We start from the raw sequence: 22,968 nt of genomic DNA on the forward strand, positions 1-22,968 counted from the left end.
GAAAAACAGTCATAAGTCACTTTTTCCAGTGCCGTTGTAACTTTAGGTAAAGGTAAAGGTTCCCCCGCACATGCGTGCTAGTCGTTTCCGACTCTAGGGGCTGGTGCTCATCTCCGTTTCAAAGCCGAAGAGCCAGCGCTTGTCCGAGGACGTCTCCGTGGTCATGTGGCCGGCATGACTAGACGCCAAAGGCGCACGGAACGCTGTTACCTTCCCACCATAGTGGTCACTATTTTTCTACTTCCATTTTTACGTGCATTCGAACATTCACTAAACGGATGGTTGTAAGTTGAGGACTACCTGTAGATTGAATCAAATGCAGGCCTTCCCCCCTCCCATTGTTCAGCTATGTTTTGAAATAGAGCTGGCCAGATTTCCCCTTCAGCCCAAAGAGTTGGTTCACACTTGCTTTATAGGAATGCTGCATGTTTATGTGTACATACGTCTGTACATCTGGAGTGTTTCACAGTGAAACCTATAGAAAGCTGCTGGTGTAACTAAAGTGAATTATTCTGCTTCTCTTGACTCAAATATCCAGAGGCTTTTGAATTATTCCAAGCATTCTCAGCTCCTAAACATAAAAATATGGTACTTCATAATGGATGTGATCAAAAAGTGGCACCAACAAAGAAAGACAAGGAGAATTAAATATAATTTGATTAAAGTTTTAAAACTGCACTTGTTTAAATTTGAAGCCACCTGGAGCTTGAGGCACAGGCCAAATAAGCTTCCTGGTTCCTTCCCACACCTGGCCTGGTCGTTGGGTGTATTTCTGCAAGGTACTGTATGCAATATGACCTACTAGGAAAACAAGTGTTATATAACATTATCAAAAGTTTATTATGGTGAAAGACCAGCATAAGTGTACATTCAGTTTTAAAAAAAACATAGAAAATAATCAAAGTCTAAGAATAATTATAAACAGCCAAAAGACATAAAAGAAAAAAGTATACATAGAAACAGACGTTTAAATGGAACTGAAAGGAAAACTAGGAGAATGAGATGGGAGTACAGAACATAAAGGTTAGCATGTGAGAAGACTAAATATTTCACTCTACAGAACATGCCATTTGAGGAGCTGGATGCTCATTAAAGGCTAGTTTATACCACAGGTCATCCATCACCTGACGAATTCTAAATGCTGCTCCATAGAAATCTGGAAGCATTACACACTGCACCAAGCCGCAGAGAGGCATAGAAATGTCTCATGAGCCCTGAATATTTATGCAGTAATGGTGTTGTGATTCAGGGTCAGCCTGTGGGTTCGGCAGTTGGGTCGGACGACTCAGAGGAGGAGGGGGGTGTTGAAGAGCTTGCTGAGGGGGTTGAAGATCTTGCTGATGAGAGCCCTCAGCCAGGCCCCTCCCACCTGGTCACGACGGAGACCCAGCTGTGTGAGCCTGACAGTGTGGATGAAGATGACCCACAGCTGGCCCTGTTCAAGGACGCCCGACGCAGGAGGCAATCAGGAGTAAACAGAGGAAGGCAATGGGGCACCTCGGAAGGAGGCAGAGAGAAACCATGCCCTGAACTGTATAAAAGGGGAATGCATGGGAGGGCTGGTTTGCTGAAGGCAACCGCTTGATTAGTTCCTGTTTCATAGCTCCTGTTTCATGGTTGGTGTCTTGTTTTGCTCTGTTTTATCTTAATAAATTTGGCAGGCTTAATTCCAGCCTCTTGCCGTTTGTAAAGGGGTTGTCCCTGCCTTTTCTGCAGGGCCGGTAGCAGGCTGGTACAGAACAAATGGCAAGATAAGCCTGATGCAAACATCTCTGCAATAAAGCCATTGGAGAAGCACATGCTGTTGTTTCACAGTAGGGGGAGTATGGTGGCGGAGCAGTTAAGACACTGGGCTTGCCAACCAGAAGGTTGGCTGTTTGAGACCGAAGTACCGCGTGATGAAGTGAGTTCCCTTTACTTGCCCCAACTCCTGCCAACCTGGCAGTCCAAAAACAGATAAATGCAAGTAGACAGATACCACTTCAGTGGGAAGGTAACAGTGTTCTGTGTGCCTTTGACAAACAGTCATGCCAACCAACAGTCATGCCAACCATGGAAAAGATAATGCTGGCTTTTGGGCCATGAATCGCAGATCAGCACCATCCTCTAGAGTCAGACACAACCAGCAGGAGAAACCTTTACTTTTTTTTAATCCACAGAAAGAGAGGCAATGAATTATAAACTGACCTCTGAATTCTGTTAATGAAAAGAACCAACCTTGAATTCTTTGATGTCCTTTAAATTTAGCAAGTGCAAGATCATTCATCTGCATAGTTAAAATGCTGGCTTAGAAAGTCTGGGGCTAAAATATGGAGGACACCAAAGATAGAAAGCTGAAATTCTGCACGGAGCATTTCTATGATCCATGATGATCAATATGCAAAAAAAAACACCCAGAAGCTTTTGTGCAATTGCACTTTACTGCTAAACTGGTCATCCACTAACCTCTGCTGATAATCAGATATATGTAGTTAGCCTTTACCTAAGTAATATTTTACCATTTTCCTCTCCTCCTTCGTGGCCAATATTAAGACTCGATTCACTAAAGAGAGTAAGGCCACAAATTAAATTAATTTCTAAACTGCATTCCCAATGGGAAATCAGAAATTCAAGGCTTTTCTACACTCATTACTGTCTGCCTCATGTGGACTTTCTTGTGTGCAGTAAGGGAGGAATAATGTGTGAAGCACCGTCCACACTCTGGGCATCTGAAAGGTTTCTCCCCTGTATGTAAACCTAAATGATTTATAAGCTTAGATCTAGTACTGAAACCCTTCCCACACTCTGGACATTCATACGGTTTTTCTCCCGTGTGAGTCCTATGGTGTACTACCAGATGGGAATTCTGACTGAAACCTCTCCCACAATCAGGACACTCATATGGTTTCTCTCCTGTGTGAGTCCTCTGGTGTATCACCAGCTCAGAATTCCGACTGAAAGTTTTCCCACATTCCAAACACTCAAATGGTTTCTCTCCTGTGTGAATCCTCTGGTGTATCGCCAAGTGGGAACTACGATTGAAATTTTTCCCACAATCCAGACACTCATAAGGTTTCTCTCCAGTGTGAGTTCTCTGGTGTATCACCAGGCCAGAATTCCGACTGAAACTTTTTCCACAATCCAGACACTCGTATGGTTTCTCTCCTGTGTGACTCCTCTGGTGTAGCACAAGGTGGGAATTCCGACTGAAACTTTTCCCACAATCTGGACAATCATAAGGTTTCTCCCCAGTATGAGTCCTTTGGTGTGCTACAAGGTCGGAATTCCGACTGAAACTTTTACCACAATCTGGACACTCATATGGTTTCTCCCCAGTATGAGTCCTCTGGTGTAGTACCAGAGCATAATTCCGACTAAAACCTTTCCCACAATTAGGACACTCATATGGTTTCTCCCCAGTGTGAGTCCTCTTATGGATGACTAGGTCGGAATTCTGAATGAAACTTTTTCCACAATCTGGACACTCATACGGTCTTTCTCCTGTGTGTGTCCTCTGATGTATTACTAGGTCAGAATTCTGACTGAAACTTTTCCCACAATCTGGACACTCATATGGTTTCTGTCCTGTGTGCATCCTCTGGTGTATCATCAGATTGGAATTCTGACTGAAACTTTTTCCACAGTCTGGACACTCATAGGGTTTCTCTCCTGTGTGAGTCCTCTGGTGTATCGTCAAGTTGGAATTCCGACTAAATTTTTTGCCACAATCTGGACACTCATACGGTTTCTCCCCTGTGTGAGTCCTCTGGTGTATCACCAGGTGAGAATTCCGACTGAAAGTTTTCCCACAATCTAGGCACCCATATGGTTTCTCCCCCATGTGAGTACTCTTGTGTATCACGTTTCCTAAAGCTATTTGCCACATTAAGGGCAGTTGGTGGCTTTTCTTCAGTGCCGGTACTTTCAGTGCCGGTCCTTTCATGCATAATAAGCTGTTCTTCTGCAATCTGTGCTTTCCCCTACAATACACACATTGTGAGGTTTTTCCACCAATGATATTTTTGGATTCTCAAGTTCAAAAATATTTTGGATACCTTCTTGGATGGTGCTTTCAAGCTAGTCTTACTTTCTTCATAGGGTGAAGCATGAATGCCTGCCTGTCCTATGTGACTATCAAGTGACCATTTCTTTCTGCACTGATTTCCAGATTACTTCCCCTTTTTCTGAATTTGAAAATAAACCCCCTAGACCTTTTCCCTGGAGTGTTTGTTTGAATTCTGCATGCTCAGGTTTTTTTCAACTCAAAACTCTCTTCCATCTTATTCTCTTTTGTCTGTCACCTGTCTGGAGAAGACGACTTTCATAGTTTTCTGGAGGAAGCAAAAAAGAATTTCACAGTTGGCTGAATATGGTTTCCTTTTAATATTGCTTGTGATTCTCACGTGTCTGGAATTCTCTTCCTAGCATCCTCTTGGTCTACAAGATTGACATAAAAATTTAGTTTATTGGTTGTTTCATAAAATGGCTGCAGAACATGTGAAAACAGCAAGAGGGAAAAAGCATGCATTACAATGGAAAAGCAAACATGCCAAAGTGCTAGATTAACCTCTAACATTGACTGTGATTTATTTGATGTACAGAAGACTAGCAAGATCCAAGTTCAAATATCCACACAATCATTAAATTCTCTGCTGGACTTCAGTAAATCACAATTTTTTATCATTACAAACTGTTATTTTCAAATGCATCAGGAAATGCTGAGGCTAGACTATACAGATATGCACAGGAGAGACAAATGTAGATAAGACACACCTTTGAATATATATGTCTGTTCCAGAAGTGGGTATGCTCAAACGTTTGGGTCTAATTTTAGAGGCAGCAGGGCTTCAACAGAGGAGAGGCTTCAACCGAAGAAATGGTGCTCAAAGCATCTGCAAGGTATAATGCCCAGTTTTGTGCATGAAACTCCCCAGGTCCCAAGAAAACAACACGTCCATGAAATCAAAGCGTCCACCCTAAACTTAAGGAGACTTTAAAAATCTCCCAACCAGCAGAAAATTGCAGGCACCACTTTTAAAGCGACCAGCGTGGAGGAAATCAAACAGCCCTACTTGCTCCCGGCCTCTCCTCCGACCGGTCCTCAACGCACCTTCAGCTGCTGTAGTCCTGGGAAGAGCAGGACGACAGCCCTCCATTCTACTACCATCCTCCCATGGGTCAGCCGGAAAAGGAAATTCCTCCGTTCTTCTCCTCTCTTCCAAATCCTCTCTAGACATCCAGCACTCGATTGTTTCAACACCTTTTCGGCTCTGTCGCTCCCCCTCCCGTTGGATTTCAGTGCTCAGCAACCATCGATGCCGCCTCTGAATTGACGGCTTTCTAGACGCCGGGTGTTAGTCATATTTAATAGAGCGCGCGCCATCTAGCGACATCGGGCTGACTTACAGGCTTCTATCGTTTGCAAGCTTTTTGATTGATTGCTATATGCTACAACATCAATGCACTCATACCTACTATAACTGAAGCAAGAACTAAACCAAGGGAAAGTATCCTTTGGGGAGAGTGGGTGAGACAGAGACGATGGAGATGCTGGCTCAGCTAGACTCAGAAGACCCCAGTTCAGCAGTTGGCTCTAATCTCTGTTGTATGGAGGAATCTGAATGAAAACCAACACCAACATATGTTGTCTTGATTCTTTTTTCTTTCGGGAACTCAAGGTGGCATAGAAAGCACTTCCTAGGTAGCATCCTGGGCCAAAAAAGAGGTTGATTTTAATCTCCCCTACCTGCCTATCTCCCTTCATGGACATACTTTTTGACTGCCAATTGGCATCCCGGTATTCCATAGCTCTTGGAATACCTTCATGCCTGACCTAACCCCAAACTGGAACTTCTTGGAGTCTTAATCCCCATGTCCCTTATGTCCAATGTTTGTTTTTGGCACCTTCAAAACAGACTTCATACCTGGACTGGTTTCTCTGCAGTTTCCTTGGCAAGGATTTTTGAAGTGGTCTCCCCATTTCCTGCTTCCTAACCCCGAGAGAGGGACTAGGTTTCATGCCTATGGCAGGACTGCAACTGAGCACTTCCCAGTCTGTAACTTGCAGCTTTAACCACTACACCTAACTGGCTCTTCTTACTCCTCACAAAATCTACTCACTCGGCAGTTCCTGTGGCTGCAGCCTTTCAAGATCTAGTACATCTTTGCAATCGAGTTCTCATTATTCTCCAGAAAAAGAACCTTTTTTGTGTTAAATCTGAGCTTCAAACTTTTCTTCTGAGGAAATGGAATCTCTCTCCGACTGGAGACAGGTGGCTTCTGGCCTGTCCAGAAGAAATAACTCCTTTTACTATGAGATTGCCTATTGCAGAATTTTACTTGATTTTATGTTAGATAGATAGATGGATGGATGGATGGATGGATAGATAGATAGATAGATAGATAGATAGATAGATAGATAGATAGATAGATAGATAGATAGATAGATATAGTGTTTGTAGGTTTTATGGAGTCTAATTAATCTATTTATTTACTGTAAAGTAGTTACTTGTTGGGAATTCCGCTATTCCCTTTGTATCAGTCTATGTTGAATATTTGTGTAATTACCATTCCTTTATTTCTGCTCCACAATTAATTCTTAAGCATGGCATAAATTGTTATTCCTCCCCTCACTCATTGCTCATCTTTCTTATCATCTGTATGCATGTATGAGACAAGTTGCAAAAGAAAAAGAAATTGGAGCTTTACAGAATCAAAAGAAATACACTCTTTGCAAGGAACTCGTGCAGTAGCCAGCAAGCCACAAACTCTTCCAACTTCTTCGCTTCCATTTCCTCTGAACTAATGTCCCATTTTGTTCCCCAAATATATCAGAATATTGTAGAGGTTGTATCATGGAATGGTCCTCTCAAAGATCCAGAGGCTTTTGAGCTATTTCAAGCATTTTCAGAGCCTAAGCATGATAAAATGTCGTAACAGATCTGTCCAAAAGTGATACCAAAAAGAGAAAGAGAATTAAATACATTATGGCGTGAACAAAAAATAATTTGTTTTAAGGTTTAAAATCTTTATTACAGTCAAATACCACTATAATGAATGTGGGGTGTATTTAGCTAAAAAGTACAGAAATCAAAGTGTAGTAATAGTAATTATACTAAAAAACCAAGATATAAAAGACAGAGTATATATATAAAAACAGGAGTCTAAATGGAACTGTTAAGGTATTTAAATTTAGTAGCTGGAGCAGTGAGGTTGTGCAGTGAGCCAGAAAAGTTGTGGTTGATTGGTGTATCCTGCATGAGGCAATCTGCACTGTGATTGGTTGCTGTGGGTGTGGAGGGGGAATTTCCCTGTTTTCCAGTCTTTTTCTTCTGTGTGCTTTGTATGCTGTTCTGTGATTTACCTGATGATGCTCCTGTTTGCCTATCTAGTTTGCTGTATACATAAGTTGTAAAATATATTTACATATAGAAATACAAGCTCATGTCAATCTATGACTTCATTTGGACACCTGCTGCGCAATCCCCTGACAGGAACTAAGCAGACAGTAAGGCATAAGATGGCTGTAGCTCCATGAAGTTTAGTATGTGGCAAACTAAATCTATTACTCTAGAGAGCAAATTGTAGGATGACCTAGATCAGGGGTCTTCAAACTTGGCCCTTTTATGACTTGTGGACTTCAACTCCCATAATTCCTCAGCCAGGCACGCTGGCTGAGGAATTCTGAGAGTTGAAGTCCACAAGTCATAAAAGGGCCAAGTTTGAAGACCCACGACCTAGATGCTCCTTAAGACTGGTTTATGGCACAAGTCATCCATCGTCTGACCAATTCTTACTGCTGCTCTGCAGAACCTGGCAACATTATACTGTATTTTGTACCAGGGCGGCCATTTGAAAGCAGAAGGGAGCTACAGAATTGTCCTGTGCACCCTGAGTATTTATGCAGTGCTGGAGAAACAAGCCTGATACAACACAGTGCTGTGATAAAGTAACTGGAGAAACACAGGATTTGTTGTTTCTATGTGTCCAGAACCACCGGGGCATTGTATTACAACCTGAACTGTATTACTGAAATGAACAACCCTTGAATTCTTTGGTGTCTTCTAAATTCAGGAAAACATTTAGCAGCTTCCACTGCTATCACCCACCAGCATTCAAAGGATAACAAGAGGCACCCCCGAGCAAAGTAGATCACAGCAGCAGTTGGTAGAAAACTTGAAGATCCTACATTCAAAAACTACATCCATTTTTTCTCTAGAATAACAAAGCCTGTTTGATCTTCCACATGGTGCAGTCTGTCTCCCAGGTGATGTCAGGGTAGTTAAAGTCCCCCATTACTATTGTGATATACTTCCTACATGCCTTAGTTAACTGACTAAGACTAACTGACTATTTACTCTGGCTGGGTGAACTATAGTATACACCTATGGCAATGTCATTCCCCCGCCCCTTTTATATTGACCCAAATGCATTCAAGACAGTTTTCATCATTGTTGTACTCTATTTCTGTAGAGATGTAGTTATTTCTTATATATAGTACACCTCCACCTCCTCTTTTATTTGGTCCGTTTTTAAAAAATAATTTAAGTCCCTCTAGCTCAGGGGTCTTCAAACTTGGCCCTTTTATGACTTGTGGACTTCAACTTCCAGAATTCCTCAGCCAGCGTGCCTGGCTGAGGAATTCTGGGAGTTGAGGTCCACAAGTCATAAAAGGGCCAAGTTTGAAGACCCCTGCTCTAGCTGATATCTGAGGGATATCTGAGGGATATCTGAGGGAACACCTGCTGCCAGCATCAAGTTCCCTTCGTCCAGTGCGCTCCCAAAGGGAAGGTCTTCTCAGGGTGCCGCTGTTAAAAGACTGCCGGCGGGTAACATCCAGGGGGAAGGCCTTCTCAGTGGGTGCACCTGCCCTCTGGAACCAGCTGCCCGTGGAGCTGAGGACTGCCCCCGACCTTCGTTCATTCCGCCGGGACCTGAAGACCTGGCTCTTCGAGCTCTCTGGCCCAGGCTGAGAATTTTAATTTTAATTTTAATTTTAATTGGGGTTTTTACTCTTTCAGGGACTGTTATAATCTTTTTAATTGTTTTTAATTTTTGTATTTCTTGTTTTAATTCCCTGTAAAATGCCCTGAGTCCTTCGGGAAAGGGCGGTATACAAATCCAATTAAATAAATAAATATTCCATTTGTGGGTTTCATCCCACCAAGTTTCCCTAATGGCAACAATATATCTGCCTTTATTTACTTGTATTTCTAATTCACCCTGTTTATTGCTCATACTCTGCATGTTGGTGTATAGACACATGAGTCCTTTTTGACTGATTCTGTGTTTACTTTCTACATAACATGTATAGAAATATTCTGTATCAATTAACTAACTCTCCCCGTTTAGTTTAAATGTTTCTCTAGAAAAACTGTAAATTTGATGCCAAGTAACTCAGTCCCTTTCTTTGACAGATGCAGACGATCTCTGTTTCATTGAACCAGCTGCAGACATCATGACTAATATAGCCAAAGCCTTCCCCCTTACACCACTCCTTTAGTCACACATGAACTTTGCTATATGCTGGCCTGTTCCTTTTTGTTCTTTATATACTGGTAAAACCTCTATCCTACCAAGTTCCTGCCCCAAGCTCTGGAAATCATTCTGCACAGAGAGTACAACTTTTGGGGACAGATCATTTGCACCAAGATGTACAATAGCATTAACATCACAGTTCTTACTGGAATTCCTGACTATCTTCAAAACACGCCTCTTGTCTCTGCACCTGGCAGACACCTGACCTCTTTCAAAACCTCCGTATCCTTTCCTAAATTTACATCCAGCTGTATTTGCATATCATGTTCAAGAACCTTTACATATGAAATTTTCTTCTCACTGCCCCAAATCTCCCTCATAGGTTCTCCATTCTATGCTTCACAATCTGAACAGGAATTCTTCTTGTCCTGAATTTCTGAAAATGTTAGGAAAAGATGAACTCTGAACCCTCCTTACTTCTCCCATCAACTCATATTTGAGGAGCTACAATAGGCAAGTAAATCAGAGTGCTCCTATCTCCTAATATATTTTTTTCAGGATCTAAAAAACTGTATGTTGCTTTTCTATGATCTCTATTGTTCAACATGCAAAAAACATCCCCAAAAAGCCTTTTGGCAGCAATTCTGCTTTTTGCAAAAGGAAATATCTACTATATTTTGCTGATAGCCAGACACAAGTAGTTAACCTTGATCAAGCTATCATTTTCCATTTTCATTTCTTTCTCTCCTCCGTCATACCTAATACTGAGGACATGTAAGGCTAAACAGAATCAGGTAAGAAATTAAATACTTAATTTCTCAGCTGAACTTGCAAAGGCAGATGAGAAAAGAAATTCAAGCCTTCTCTTTACTCATCATCTTCTGGGTCATGTGGATTTTCTTATGTTTAATAAGAGAGGATGTTTGTGAGAAGCACCGTCCACACTCTGGGCACTTGAAAGGTTTCTCACCTGTGTGCAAACCTACATGATTTATAAGATTAGTCCTAGTACTGAAACCTTTCCCACAATCAGGACACTCATATGGCTTCTCCCCTGTATGAGTCCTCTGGTGTATCACCAGGCCAGAATACCAACTGAAATATTTTCCACAGACCAAGCACTCATACGGTTTCTCCCCAGTGTGAGTCCTCTGGTGTATCAGCAGGTTGGAATTCTGATTGAAACTTTTCCCACAATCTGGACACTCATAGGGTTTCTCCCCAGTGTGAGTCTTCTTGTGTTTCACAAGGTTGGAATTATTACTGAAACTTTTCCCACAATTAGGACATTCAAAGGGTTTGTCTCCTATGTGAGTCCTCTGATGTATCATGAGGTTGGAATTACGAAAGAAACATTTCCCACAATCTGGACACTTGTACCGTTTCTCTCGAGCATGAGTCCTCAGGTGTTTAACAAGGTTCGAATTCTGACTGAAACCTTTCCTGCAACTGGGACACTCATACGGTTTCTCCCCTGTGTGAATCCTCTGGTGTGTCATCAGGTTGGAATTATGACTGAAACCTTTCCCGCAATCTGGACATTCGTACGGTTTCTCCCCTCTGTGAGTCCTCTGGTGTTTCACAAGGTTGGAATTATTACTAAAACCTTTCCCACAATCTGGACATTCGTATGGTTTTTCTCCAGTGTGAATTCTCTGGTGTATCGCAAGGGCAGAATTATGACTGAAACTTTTCCCACAATCCGGACACTCATATGGTTTCTCCCCTGTGTGAGTCCTCTGGTGTATCATCAGGATGGAATTATGACTGAAACCTTTCCCACAGTCTGGACATTCATAAACTTTCTCCCCTGTGTGAGTCCTCTGGTGTATCATCAGGGTGGAATTATGACCGAAACTTTTCCCACAGTCTGGACACTCATACACTTTTGCTCCTGTGTGAGTCCTCAGATGATTCACAAGATTGGTATTACGACTGAAAGTCTTCCCACAACTGGGACACTCATATGGTTTCTCTCCTGTATGAGTCCTCTGGTGTATCACCAGGTTGGAATTGTGACTGAAACCTTTCCCACAATCTGGACATTCATACACCTTCTCCACTCTGTGTGTCCTCTGGTGTATCACCAGGTGGGAATTCCGACTGAAACTTTTCTCACAATCCCAACACTCATACGGTTTCTCCCCTGTGTGTGTCCTCTGGTGTGTCACCAGGTGGGAATTCTGACTGAAGCCTTTCCCACAATCTGGACACACATAGGGTTTCTCTCCTGTGTGTGTTCTCTGGTGTGTCACCAGGTGAGAATTCCGATTGAAAGCTTTCCCACAATCAGAACACCCATATGATTTCTCCCCCATTTCAGTCCTCTTTTGTAACACTAAGGTAGCATGTTTCCTAAAGCTTGTGCCACATTGAGGACAGAGGTTGGTCTTTTCTTTATATGCATATCAGTGGGACTTTTCAACCTATAACATTATTGAATTTTCAAGGTCAAAAACATTTTGGATCCCTTCTTGGATGGGTGGTTTCATTCAAGCTATTCTTTCTTCACAGGGCAAGGCTCGCTTGACCGCACATCCTATGTGATTATACAAGTGACTCCTTCCTCCTCACTGATTTCCAGATTGTTTCCCTTTTTCTGTATTTCAAATTGTCCCCCTTGACTTTTCTCTGGAGTGTTTGCTTCAGCTCTACACACTCAGTTTTTTCCAGCTCAAAATTCTCTTCCTATTATTCTCTCTTTTGTCTCTCACCTTCCTCATGAAGGAGAAGAATTTTGTAGTTTTCGGAGGAGTCGGAAAAAACTTTCATTGCTGACTGCTTTCTTTTTTAATGCTGCTTGTGATTCTCACTTGTCCGGAATTCTCTTCCTGGCATCCTATTTGTCTATAAAATGGACATAAAACCCTTAGTTTAATGGTTGTTTATAAAGTCGCTGCAGAAGATGTGAAAACAGCAAGAGAAAAAGCATGCAGAGGATGTGAAATCAGCAAGAGAAAGAGCATGCATTATAATGAAAAAGCGAAAATGCTGGATTAACCTCTAACATTAAATATGATTAATTTGATGCATAGAAAACTAGAAAGATACAAGTTCAAATATCCACACAAACATTAAATTCCCTTTTGGACTTCAGTAAACCACAAACTCTTAGCGTTACAAACTGTTATTTTCAAATATATCAGAAAATGCTGAGGATAGATTATACAGATTTGCAATAGATAAAGATTTCCCTGTCAGTCAGGTTGGACTCTAGGGCATAGAGTTCATCTCCATTGTCATCACTACAGGCCACCCAACCAAGCAGGAGAAATAGATGAACTTCTTGCTAACCAGTTAACGAATGTATTTCAGAAACACTCCATAAGAGTAATAAAGGTAAAGGTAAAGGTTCCCCTGCACATGCGTGCTAGTCGTTTCCGACTCTAGGGGCCGGTGCTCATCTCCGTTTCAAAGCCGAAGAGCCAGCGCTTGTCCGAGGACATGTCCGTGGTCATGTGGCCGGCATGACTAGACGCCAAAGGCGCACGGAACGCTGTTACCTTCCCACCGTAGTGGTCCCTATTTTTCTACTTGCATTTTGACGTGCTTTCGAACTGCTAGGTTGGCAGAAGCTGGGACGAGTAACAGGCGCTCACTCTGTTACGCGGCACTCGGGATTCGACCCGCCAAACTGCCGACCTTCCGATCGACAAGCTCAGCGTCCTAACCCACTGAGCCACCGCGTCCTATAAGAGTAATGAGGGACTTTAACTAGCCTGACATCAACTGGGTGACAAACTCTGCATCAGGTGGGAAGTTGAACAAGTTCCTGACCAACTTAGCTGACAACATTTGTCATCCAAAAAGTGGAGGAGGGACAGCTATACTGGACCTAATTTTTACTAACACAAAAGAAGTGAAAGAGGGGGGTTAAAGTTGTTGCAACTGTGTGGTAGAGTGACAACGTCATATTGGAATTCAATATAATGCAGACACAAACAACAGAACATAATCACACCAGTGTCTTAGACTTCAAAGGAGCTGGTTTTAACAAATTTAGAGAGAGCTTGGGAAGGATTCCATGGATGAAAATCTTAAAGGGGAAAACCACTCAACAAAGTTGGAAAACTGAAAAATATGATTATAAAATTCCAGTCCAGCTCAATACCACTGAACAAGAAAAACAAAAAAATCCAAGAAGAAACCAGCATGGTTAGACAAAGAATTCTCTGATAAATTGAAAGACAAAAAGGATAAATACAAATAGTGGAAATAGGGACATATAACTAAGGCAGAGTTCAAACAAATAGCCCGAACTTGCAAAGAGGAAATCAGAAAAGCTAAGGCTCAGAATGAAAGATGTCTTGAAACAAATGTCAAAAATAATTTTAAAAGTTCATTTCAACACATATAAAAAACAAGAAAATGTCAAGAAAATAATTGGTCCACTAATGAGAGAAGATGGCAAGGAAGTAAGAGGCAGTAGAGAGAAAGCAGAGCTATTCAATTCATTTTTGGTCACCATATTATAAAAACAATGAGGAGACTCTGGAAGAGTGCAGAGAAGAGCAACGAAGATGATTAGGTGGCTGGAGGCTAAAACACATGAAGAATGATTGCAGGAATTGGGTTTGTCTAGTCTAAAGAAAAGGACTAGGGGTGACATAATAGCACTGTTCCAATATCTGGGGGCTGACACAAACAAGAGGGGGTCAATGTATATTCCAAAGGACCAAAAGGGAAGGCAAGAAACAATGGATGGAAACTAATCCAGGAGAGAAGCAACTTAGAACCAAGGAGAAATTTCCTAACAATAAGAACAATCAACCAGTGGAACCGCTTGCCTTCAGATGTTGTGGGTGCTCCATCATTGGAGGCTTTTAACAAGAGACTGGACAGCCACTTGCCTGCAATGGCATAGGGTCTCTTGCTTGAACAGGGGGGTTGAGCTAGAAGACCTTCAAGGTCTTCCCTTCCAACTGTACTATTCTGTTATTCTGTTCTTGGTCCAGGGAGCCAGCACTGTCCAAAGATAATTTCAGTGGTTCTGTGGCCAGCATGACTCTATGCCAAAGGCACATAGAACTCTATTACTCTATTATTTGCCTGCTTTCGAACTGCTATGTTGGCAGGAGCAGGGGAAGTAACAGGAGCTCACCCTGTTCTATGGAGCTCAGGCCTTGAACCCCAGTCATCAGCCCTCCAGCTCAGGATCTTTAACCACTGAGTCATTGCACTCCATACAGATGATATAAAGGTAAAGGTTCCCCCGCACATGCGTGCTAGTCGTTTCCGACTCTAGGGGCCGGTGCTCATCTCCGTTTCAGCGCTTGTCCAAGGACGTCTCTGTGGTCATGTGGCCGGCATGACTACACGCCAAAGGCACACGGAACGCTGTTACCTTCCCACCGTAGTGGTCCCTATTTTTCTACTTGCATTTTTACGTGCTTTCGAGCTGCTAGGTTGGCAGAAGCTGGGACGAGTAACAGGCGCTCACTCTGCTATGCGACACTCGGGATTCGACCCGCCAAACTGCCGACCTGATCGACAAGCTCAGCATCCTGACCCACTGAGCCACTGCCTCCCTTACATCAAACAAATATAAACACACTTACCAAAAGCATGTTAAGAGTCCGTGTATATTTTAGGCGCAAAGATATCCCAGAAGTGGGTACGCTCAATTTTTTTAGTCTAATTTTAGAGGAAGAGATGGCTTTCAATAGATGAAGGGCTTCGATAGATGAGGGGCTTCAACCGATGAAAAAGTGCTGAAAGCATTTGCAAGATGTAATGCCCAGTTTTGCGCATGAAACTCCTCGGTTTCCAAGAAAACAACAAGCTCACAAAAATCGCGGAAGAGTCCACCCTAAACTTTTTAAATCTCCCAACCAACAAAAAAAATTGCAGGCACCACTTTTAAAGCGACCAGGACCACTGGAACAAAATTTGGGGAGGGAAGGAACGTGCGGCAGCAGCGTGTCTCTGGTTTCTTCTCTTCTTCTACACCGTGGAGGAAATCAAACAACCCTAACTTGCTCCCGGCTTCTTCTCCGACCTGCCCTCAATTCACTTTCCAGCTGCCGTTTGATCCTGGGAAGAGCAGGAGAGCCGCCCTCCAGACCTCCATCCTCCCACGGATGAGCCGGAAGAGGAGATTCCTCTGCTCTCCTCTCTAGAAATCCAGTACTCGTTTGTTTATACACCTTTCGGCTCCGTCGCTCCCCCTCCCGTTGGAATTGTCAGCACTCAACAACCATCGACGCCGCCCCTGTATTTAACGGCTTTCTAGGCGGCGGGTGTTATTCATTTCATCGAGCGCCATCTAGCGACGCAAGGCTGAAAATCTATTCTTTGCAAGATTTCGGATCGATTGTTTGTATGCGCCGTCAAAGTGATTTCAAAACCGCCGACCGCATCGATAATTTCACTTGGGATCGGTCTCTAAACTGTTCTTTCGGGTCTCCCAGGGATGTTCTCACAGCTAGTATAACTGACCCGGCGGCTTTGCTTCCAAGAATTTAAATCAGAGGTCTTCAAACATGGCCCCTTTTATGACTTGTGGACTTCAACTCCCAGAATTCCTCAGCCAGGCACACTGGCTGAGGAATTCTGGGAGTTGAAGTCCACACGTCATCAAAGGGCCAAGTTTGAAGACCCCTGATTTTAAATCAACGTGGGTGGGGAGGGGGGGCAGGAAACGATGTGCACACAAACAGCACCAAATGCACATCACGAGTGGATTGGTGAATTCTGTTCCAGCCAGTTATGGGGGGGCATAACTGCGGGGTCAAGGATAAGTCCTCAAAACCTAACTTTGCAAACTAAAGTGAAGCTCTACATCAGGGGTAGGCAACCTCGGCTCTTTTATGACTCATGGACTTCAACTTCAACTTCAACTTCAAGCTGGCTCAGGAATTCTGGGAGTTGAAGTCCATGAGTCATAAAAGAGCCGAGGTTGCCTACCCCTGCTCTAAATGATTGCCAGCTGCATCCTGTACAAACCTGGAAGTATCCACTTGCATTGCCTCTGAAACACATAGGAGGAATTCAGGGGTTGCCGCTAAACATTCCTCTCTGTATTGTTGGGGAGCCTAAATCTCACTAGAGGGCAGAATTGCTCTGAGCAGCCTTCCAAATCTCCAGAGGAGTTACATTTGCAGCCCTATTATTCTCAAGCAACTTGGGTTAAAGACTTGGAGGAAACTAATTTGTAGAAAGCTGATCTAAAGATTCCTGTTCCTTCACAGAGATCAAATCCTCTCTGCATCCTAAAATTTATAACTAATGTATTCTGGCTCCCAAGGAGTTAAGACCTGGGAGAACCAAGCAAGGCAGAGACTCCAAGGGAACCCATTTCATTGATGGATGGTGGTCATGATTGTCTCCAAGCACAGCCAGTATCTTGCAGCTGGTGTTCCCAGCAAGCCAGCTTTGATCTTGAAGGAGAAGATTTTTAAATCTTCTAAATGCCGTGTGATTCCGTAAATCCTTTGCAAAGGGTCTCCATTAGATCAAAGCAAGAGTTGGATATACACAGCAGAGCCTAGACAAATGTTGCTTAGAAGGAGGAGGTGGTTAAAGGAAGTGATAAACTTTTCAAAGAAACATTCCAGAGTTTGAAAAAGGATGATACCACATACGTGCACACAGAACTGCATAAAAAGTTGCCATACTCTCCATTTGACACACCAGGCTAGTTTTAATCAGAAATGTTTCCTGTAATAAAATGTACAAACCAAACAAAAAACAAATACAGAAAATAAGATATAAGCAGGACGGAAGTTGAAAAAAAGGAAAACCACACAATTCTACTTTCCACTCTTCTTTCAATCAAGTGATTGTCAACACACATTCCTAGTTCTTTCCTTGGAGAGAGAGAGCCTGGCTTGGAAGTCCATTCCTTGGAGAAATCCAGGCCAGCCTTTCCCATCCACATTGCTCATCTCTGTGCAAAGGAACAGGGAGATTTTCTCTATGCTCAGGTGGCAAGCAGTAACCAGATCCTCAAGGTTGAGTCTCGTTTCCGGACTCCATAGGTCAGAAAGGATCCCTGGGAATAAGACAGGATCCGCCGACCAAGGTTTCTCTGCCTGCTGCACAATTCCATCTGAGGCAGCCAAAATGCAGGGCCCTTTTTAAGACTGCAGAGCCAAGGCAAAATGTTCATCTGAATACTCACCCACCCTTTTCACAGTATCCTAGGCCAAGGAATGTTTCACTCATTCCTTTGTTTCATCAACCCCCTTAAAAGGTTTCCACCTTGAAAATGACCCTCCTTCCACTGGTAGATTAGGTAAAGGTAAAGGTTCCCCCGCACATGCATGCTAGTCGTTTCCGACTCTAAGGCCCGGTGCTCATCTCCGTTTCAAAGCCAAAGAGTCAGCGTTTGTCTGAGGACGTCTCCATGGTCATGTGGCCGGCATGACTAGACGCCAAAGGCGCACGGAACACTGTTACCTTCCCACCGCAGTGGTCCCTATTTTTCTACTTGCATTTTTACGTGCTTTCGAACTGCTAGGTTGGCAGAAGCTGGGACGAGTAACAGGCGCTCACTCTGCTACACGGCACTCGGGATTCGACCCGCCAAACTGCCGACCTTCTGATCGACAAGCTCAGCGTCCTAACCCACTGAGCCACCGTGTCTCTATACTGGTAGATTACGTGTATTCAATTGACTATTTTCACAGAATGATAATGAAAAGAAACACACTTAGCAATGAACTCTTGCAGTAATCAGTCAGCTATGAACTCTTCCAACTTTTTCACTTCCATTCCCTCTGGGCTAATGTCCCATTTTGTTCCACAGAGACATCAGAATGTTGTAGCTGCTAAGAGTCCTCCTTGTGGAATAGTCCTCTCAAAGACCCAGGGGCTTTTCAGCCATTTCAAGCATTTTTAGCACCTTAACCATAAAAATGTGACAACAGATGCACCCAAAAATAACACTAAAAAGAGAGAATTGAATATGACAAAAAATAAATATAATTTGATTTAATTTAAAGTTTAAAAAGTTTATTACAGTGAAAGACCAGCATAATGAATGTGGGCTGTATTCGGTTAAAAAGTAGAGAAAGTAATCACAGTGTAAAAATAGTGAAATTATACAAAAAAAAAACAAGAGAGACATAACATAAGTCTTTATTGATTAGCCCTTGGGCCATATCAAAATGAAAAGTTACAAGAGAGACATAAATGAGAGTAAAAACAGAAGGCTAACTGGAACTAAGAGCACAAGATTGTTGTTGTTAGTTGCAAAGTCGTGTCTGACCCATCGCGACCCTATGGTCAATGTTCCTCCAGGCCTTCCTGTCCTCTACCATCTTCTGGAGTCCATTTAAGCTCACGCCTACTGCTTCAGTGACTCCATCCAGCCACCTCATTCTCTGTTGTCCCCTTCTTCTCTTGCCCTCAACCTTTCCCAGCATTAGGCTCTTCTCCAGTGAGTCCTTCCTTCTCATTAGGTGGCCAAAGTATTTGAGTTTTAGCTTCAGGATCTGGCCTTCTTAAGAGCAGTCAGGGTTGATCTCTAGGACTGACCGGTTTGATCGCCTTGCAGTCCAAGGGACTCGCAGGAGTCTTCTCCAGCACCATAGTTCAAGATAGGGCACAAGATAGGGCACATAAATTTTAGCATATTTATTTATTTATTTATTTATTTATTTATTTATTTATTTATTTATTTTGTTGTATTTATATACCGCCCTTTCCCGAAGGACTCAGCATATGGCAGATTAAATCTATCACTTTACAGAGCACACAGTATGATGAGCTGGATGCTCCTTCAGACTAGTTGATGGCACAAGTCATCCATCATCTGACCAATTTTAAGTCTGCTCTGCAGAACCTGGCAACATTATTGATATTTTGTACCAGGGCGACTATCTCAAAGCCGCAGGGAGCTACAGAATTATCCAATGTGCCCTAAGTACAGGCAGTACAGGTAGGCTTTGACACAACCACAACTCAGCCCAAAATTTCTGTTGTTAAGTGAGAAATTTGTTGAGTTTTGCCCCATTTTACAACCTTTCTTGCCACGGTTGTTAAGTGAAGCAGTGGAGCTGATTAGTTAGTAACCCAGTTTTTAAGTGTATCTGGTTTCCCCATTGACTTTGCTTGTCAGAAGGTTGTAAAAGGGGATCACATGACCCCAGGACTCTATGACCATCATAAATACGAATCAGTTGCCAAGTGTCTGAATTGTGATCACATGATCATGGGGATGCTGCAAAGGTCGTAACTGTGAAACATGGTCATAAGTCACTTTTTTAGTGCCGTTGTAACTTCAAACGATCACTAAGCAATCTGTTGTAAATGGACAAATGAACCTGATACTAATATCTCCATAATACAGCCACTGGAGAAGCACATGTTTTGTTGTTTCTGAATGTTCAGATTCATGGGCACACTGTATTATAAGCTGAAGTGTGTTACTGAAATGAACAACCCTTGAATTCTTTGGCGCCATCTACATTTAAGGAAAAGTTTAGCACCTTCCACTGCTATCACCCACCAGCATTCAAAGGATAACAAGAGGCACTTCCAAGCAAAGGAGATCACAGTAAGAGGTGGTGGAAAAACTGAAGATCCTACACTCAAAAGCCACAATCCGCTTTTCTCTATAATATTCCAATAGTATTTCCATATCATGTTCAACAATCTTCACATGTGGAATTTTTCTGCTCTTCTCACAGCCCCAAAGCTCCCTCATGTGTGCTCCATTCTGTGCTTCACTCTTCTTGCTTGATGCTTCACAATCTAAAAAGGGATTCTTCTTGCCCCGAATTTCTGAAAAAGTTAGGAAAACATGAACTCCGAACCCTCTTTACCTCTCTGCTCCCATCATCTCATATTTGGGGAACTACAATCGTTAAACAAACCAGAGTGCTCCTATCTTCTAATATATACGGTATATTACATAACATAAAACATCCCAAAAACATTTTGGCACAATTGCATTTTTTCCCCAGAAGGGAATATCCACTATATTTTGCTGATAGCCAGACACAAGTAGTTGAACTGGTGTAAGGAAAACAGCCTAGTTTTAAATGCTGGAAAAACCAAAGAGATCATTGTCGATTTCAGAAAAGGCAGGCACAGCCACACTTCTTTGTGCATAAATGATTCACCTGTGGAGAGGGTTACCAGCATCAAATTCCTGGGTGTGCAGCTAACGAGTAGGCTGACTTGGTTGCTCAAAAGTGCGGGCAGGAAACGGTGTGCACACACAAGTACACATCATTTCTGGATCCCTGAATTCTGTTCCAGCCAGTTATTCATCCTGGGCGGGCAAAGATAACTCCTCAAAACCTACCTTTGCAAACTGAGGGAAGAGTGTATACAGAATAACAGAATTGGAAGGGACTTTGGAGGTCTTCTAGTCCAGCCCCCTGCTCAGGCGGGAAACCCTATACCAGGGGTCAGCAACCTGAAACAGTGAAAGAGCCACTCGGAACCGGTTCCCTCACAAAAGGAAAAACTGGGAGCCGCAAAAAAATGTGTGCACATGCGCATACATGCGTTTGACTGAAGAGTGGAGCCAAGGAGAGATATGCACCTACCCTGCATATTTGAATTGATTGGTTGAACTTTTTTAGTCCCACTTTTTGTTTTTGGACTGCACATGGCAGAGGACTGGGAGCCGCAGGAGACGGCTAAAAGAGCCACATGCGGCTCCGGAGCCACGGGTTGCAGACCTGTGCCCTATACTATACCTGTGTATCTGATTTTTCTTGCCCAAATGTAGAACCTAACTTTTTTCACCGTTGAAGGTTGAGTCTTACTTGGCTTTGCAAGATAAAGCCAACTGTGGGGCATTAAAAGCTCATGAAGTTCTTGTTTGTGTAGACCTAAATGATTGCCAGCTTCATCCTATTAATAGAACAGTGAAACCCTGGTCAAACCTGGAAGATCCACTGGCATTACATCCAAACCACATCTAGATAGGAGGAACTTTAACTGGCTTTGCCTCTGAACCTTCTATCTGTATTGTTGGGCAGCCTAAATCTCACTAGAGGGCAGAATTGCTCTGAGCAGCCTTCCAAATCCCCAGAAGTTATTATTCTCAAGCAACTTGGGTTAAAAACTTGAAGGAAACTAGTTTGCAGAAAGCTGATCTAAAGATTGTCGTTCCTTCACAGAGGTGGTTCTGGCCAGAGATCATGTCCTCTCTATAGAAGATTAGAGAGATCGCCCAGGTTCGCCTGGTGCGCCAGTTGCGGCCCTATCTAGACCGGGATGCCTTGTGTACAGTCACTCACGCGCTCGTGACCTCTCGTTTGGACTACTGCAACGCTCTCTACATGGGGCTGCCCTTGAGGACCACTCGGAGGCTCCAACTGGTACAGAATGCAGCCGCGAGAGTTGTGTTGGGAGTCTCCCGATACTCCCATGTTACACCCCTGCTCCGCGAGCTGCATTGGCTCCCAGTTGTCTTCCGGGTGAGATTCAAGGTGCTGGTAATGACCTACAAAGCCCTTCATGGCATGGGTCCGGAATACCTCAGGGAGCACCTGCGGCCGGCATCAACGTCCCTCTGCCCAGTGCGCTCCCACAGAGAGGGCCTCCTCAGGGTGCCACCGGTCAAAGAATGTCGACTGGTGGCCCCCAGGGGGAGGGCGTTCTCTGTGGGCGCGCCGGATTTATGGAACCATCTTCCGGTTGAGCTCTGGATGGCACCCGACCTTCGCTCCTTCCGGCGCGATCTAAAGACCTACCTGTTCGAACAAGCCAGCCTGGCCTGATGGGTGATGGGTTTGGGTTTTATTGTTTTTATGTATTTTAACTTATTGTTATAGTTTTTGGGCATCTTGTTTAATCTTTTTTAACTTTTGTATTCTTGTTTTTTAACATGTATTGCCCTGTTCACCGCCCTGAGTCCTTCGGGAGAAGGGCGGTATACAAATATAATAAAATAAATAAATAAATAAATCCAAGTTCAAATATCCAACCAACATTAAATTCCCTTCTGCACTTCAGTAAATCACAAACTCTTAGCATTACAAACTCTTATTTTCTCCCATTTTTCCCCCCAAAGAAATCAGAACGTTGTAGCAACTAAGAGTTTGCATTACAGAGTGGTCCTCTCAAAGATCTAGAGGCTTTTGATCCATTTCAAGCATTTTCAGCGCCTAAAGCATACAAAGAAAGTAACAGATGTGTCCAAAGATGACACTAAAAAGAGAGAATTAGATGTCAAAAAATTAAAACTAATTGGATTATTTTACAATTTAAAATCTTTTATTATAGTGAAATACCAGCCTAACAAACATGGGGCGTATTCAGCTAAAAACTATAGAAAGTAATCAAAGTCTAAAAAATAATAAGTATACTAAAAAACAAAAGACATAAATGACAAGAGTATATTAAAAAACAAAAGTCTAAATGGAACTAAGAGAACAGCAGTTTATGCAGTAAAGGAGAGATGAGCCTGGTACAAACGTCTCTGTAATACAGCCACTGGAGAAGCAAGTGCTCCGTTGTTTGTCTGTCCAGAGTCACTCGGAGCGCTGTTATAACCCAAATTATGTTAGTGAAATGAACAACGCTTGACTTATTTGGTGTCTAGTAAAC

General features: G+C 42.9%; 1 protein-coding gene across 3 annotated transcripts in view; it reads right to left on the reverse strand.

Moving 5' to 3' along the window:
• Window positions 1-717: 717 nt before the first annotated feature.
• Window positions 718-22,968, reverse strand: part of LOC308664357 (uncharacterized protein) — a 36,393-nt gene continuing 14,142 nt past the window's right edge. For 2 of the 3 annotated variants that reach the window (XM_081321564.1, XM_081321562.1), the window contains exons 4-6: window positions 5,090-6,263; window positions 4,753-4,871; window positions 718-4,416 (exon numbers count right to left, since the gene is read on the reverse strand). In XM_081321564.1, the coding sequence (XP_081177690.1) occupies window positions 2,609-3,922 (1,314 nt within the window). In that variant the 5' untranslated portion in view covers window positions 3,923-4,416; window positions 4,753-4,871; window positions 5,090-6,263 and the 3' untranslated portion in view covers window positions 718-2,608. The remainder of the gene's footprint in view (window positions 4,417-4,752; window positions 4,872-5,089; window positions 6,264-22,968) is intronic. The other variant, XM_081321563.1, reaches the window with a different exon arrangement.

This window comes from Vipera berus (genome assembly GCF_964194415.1).
Source record: "Vipera berus genome assembly, chromosome: 2".
Taxonomy (NCBI): Eukaryota; Metazoa; Chordata; class Lepidosauria; order Squamata; family Viperidae; genus Vipera; species Vipera berus.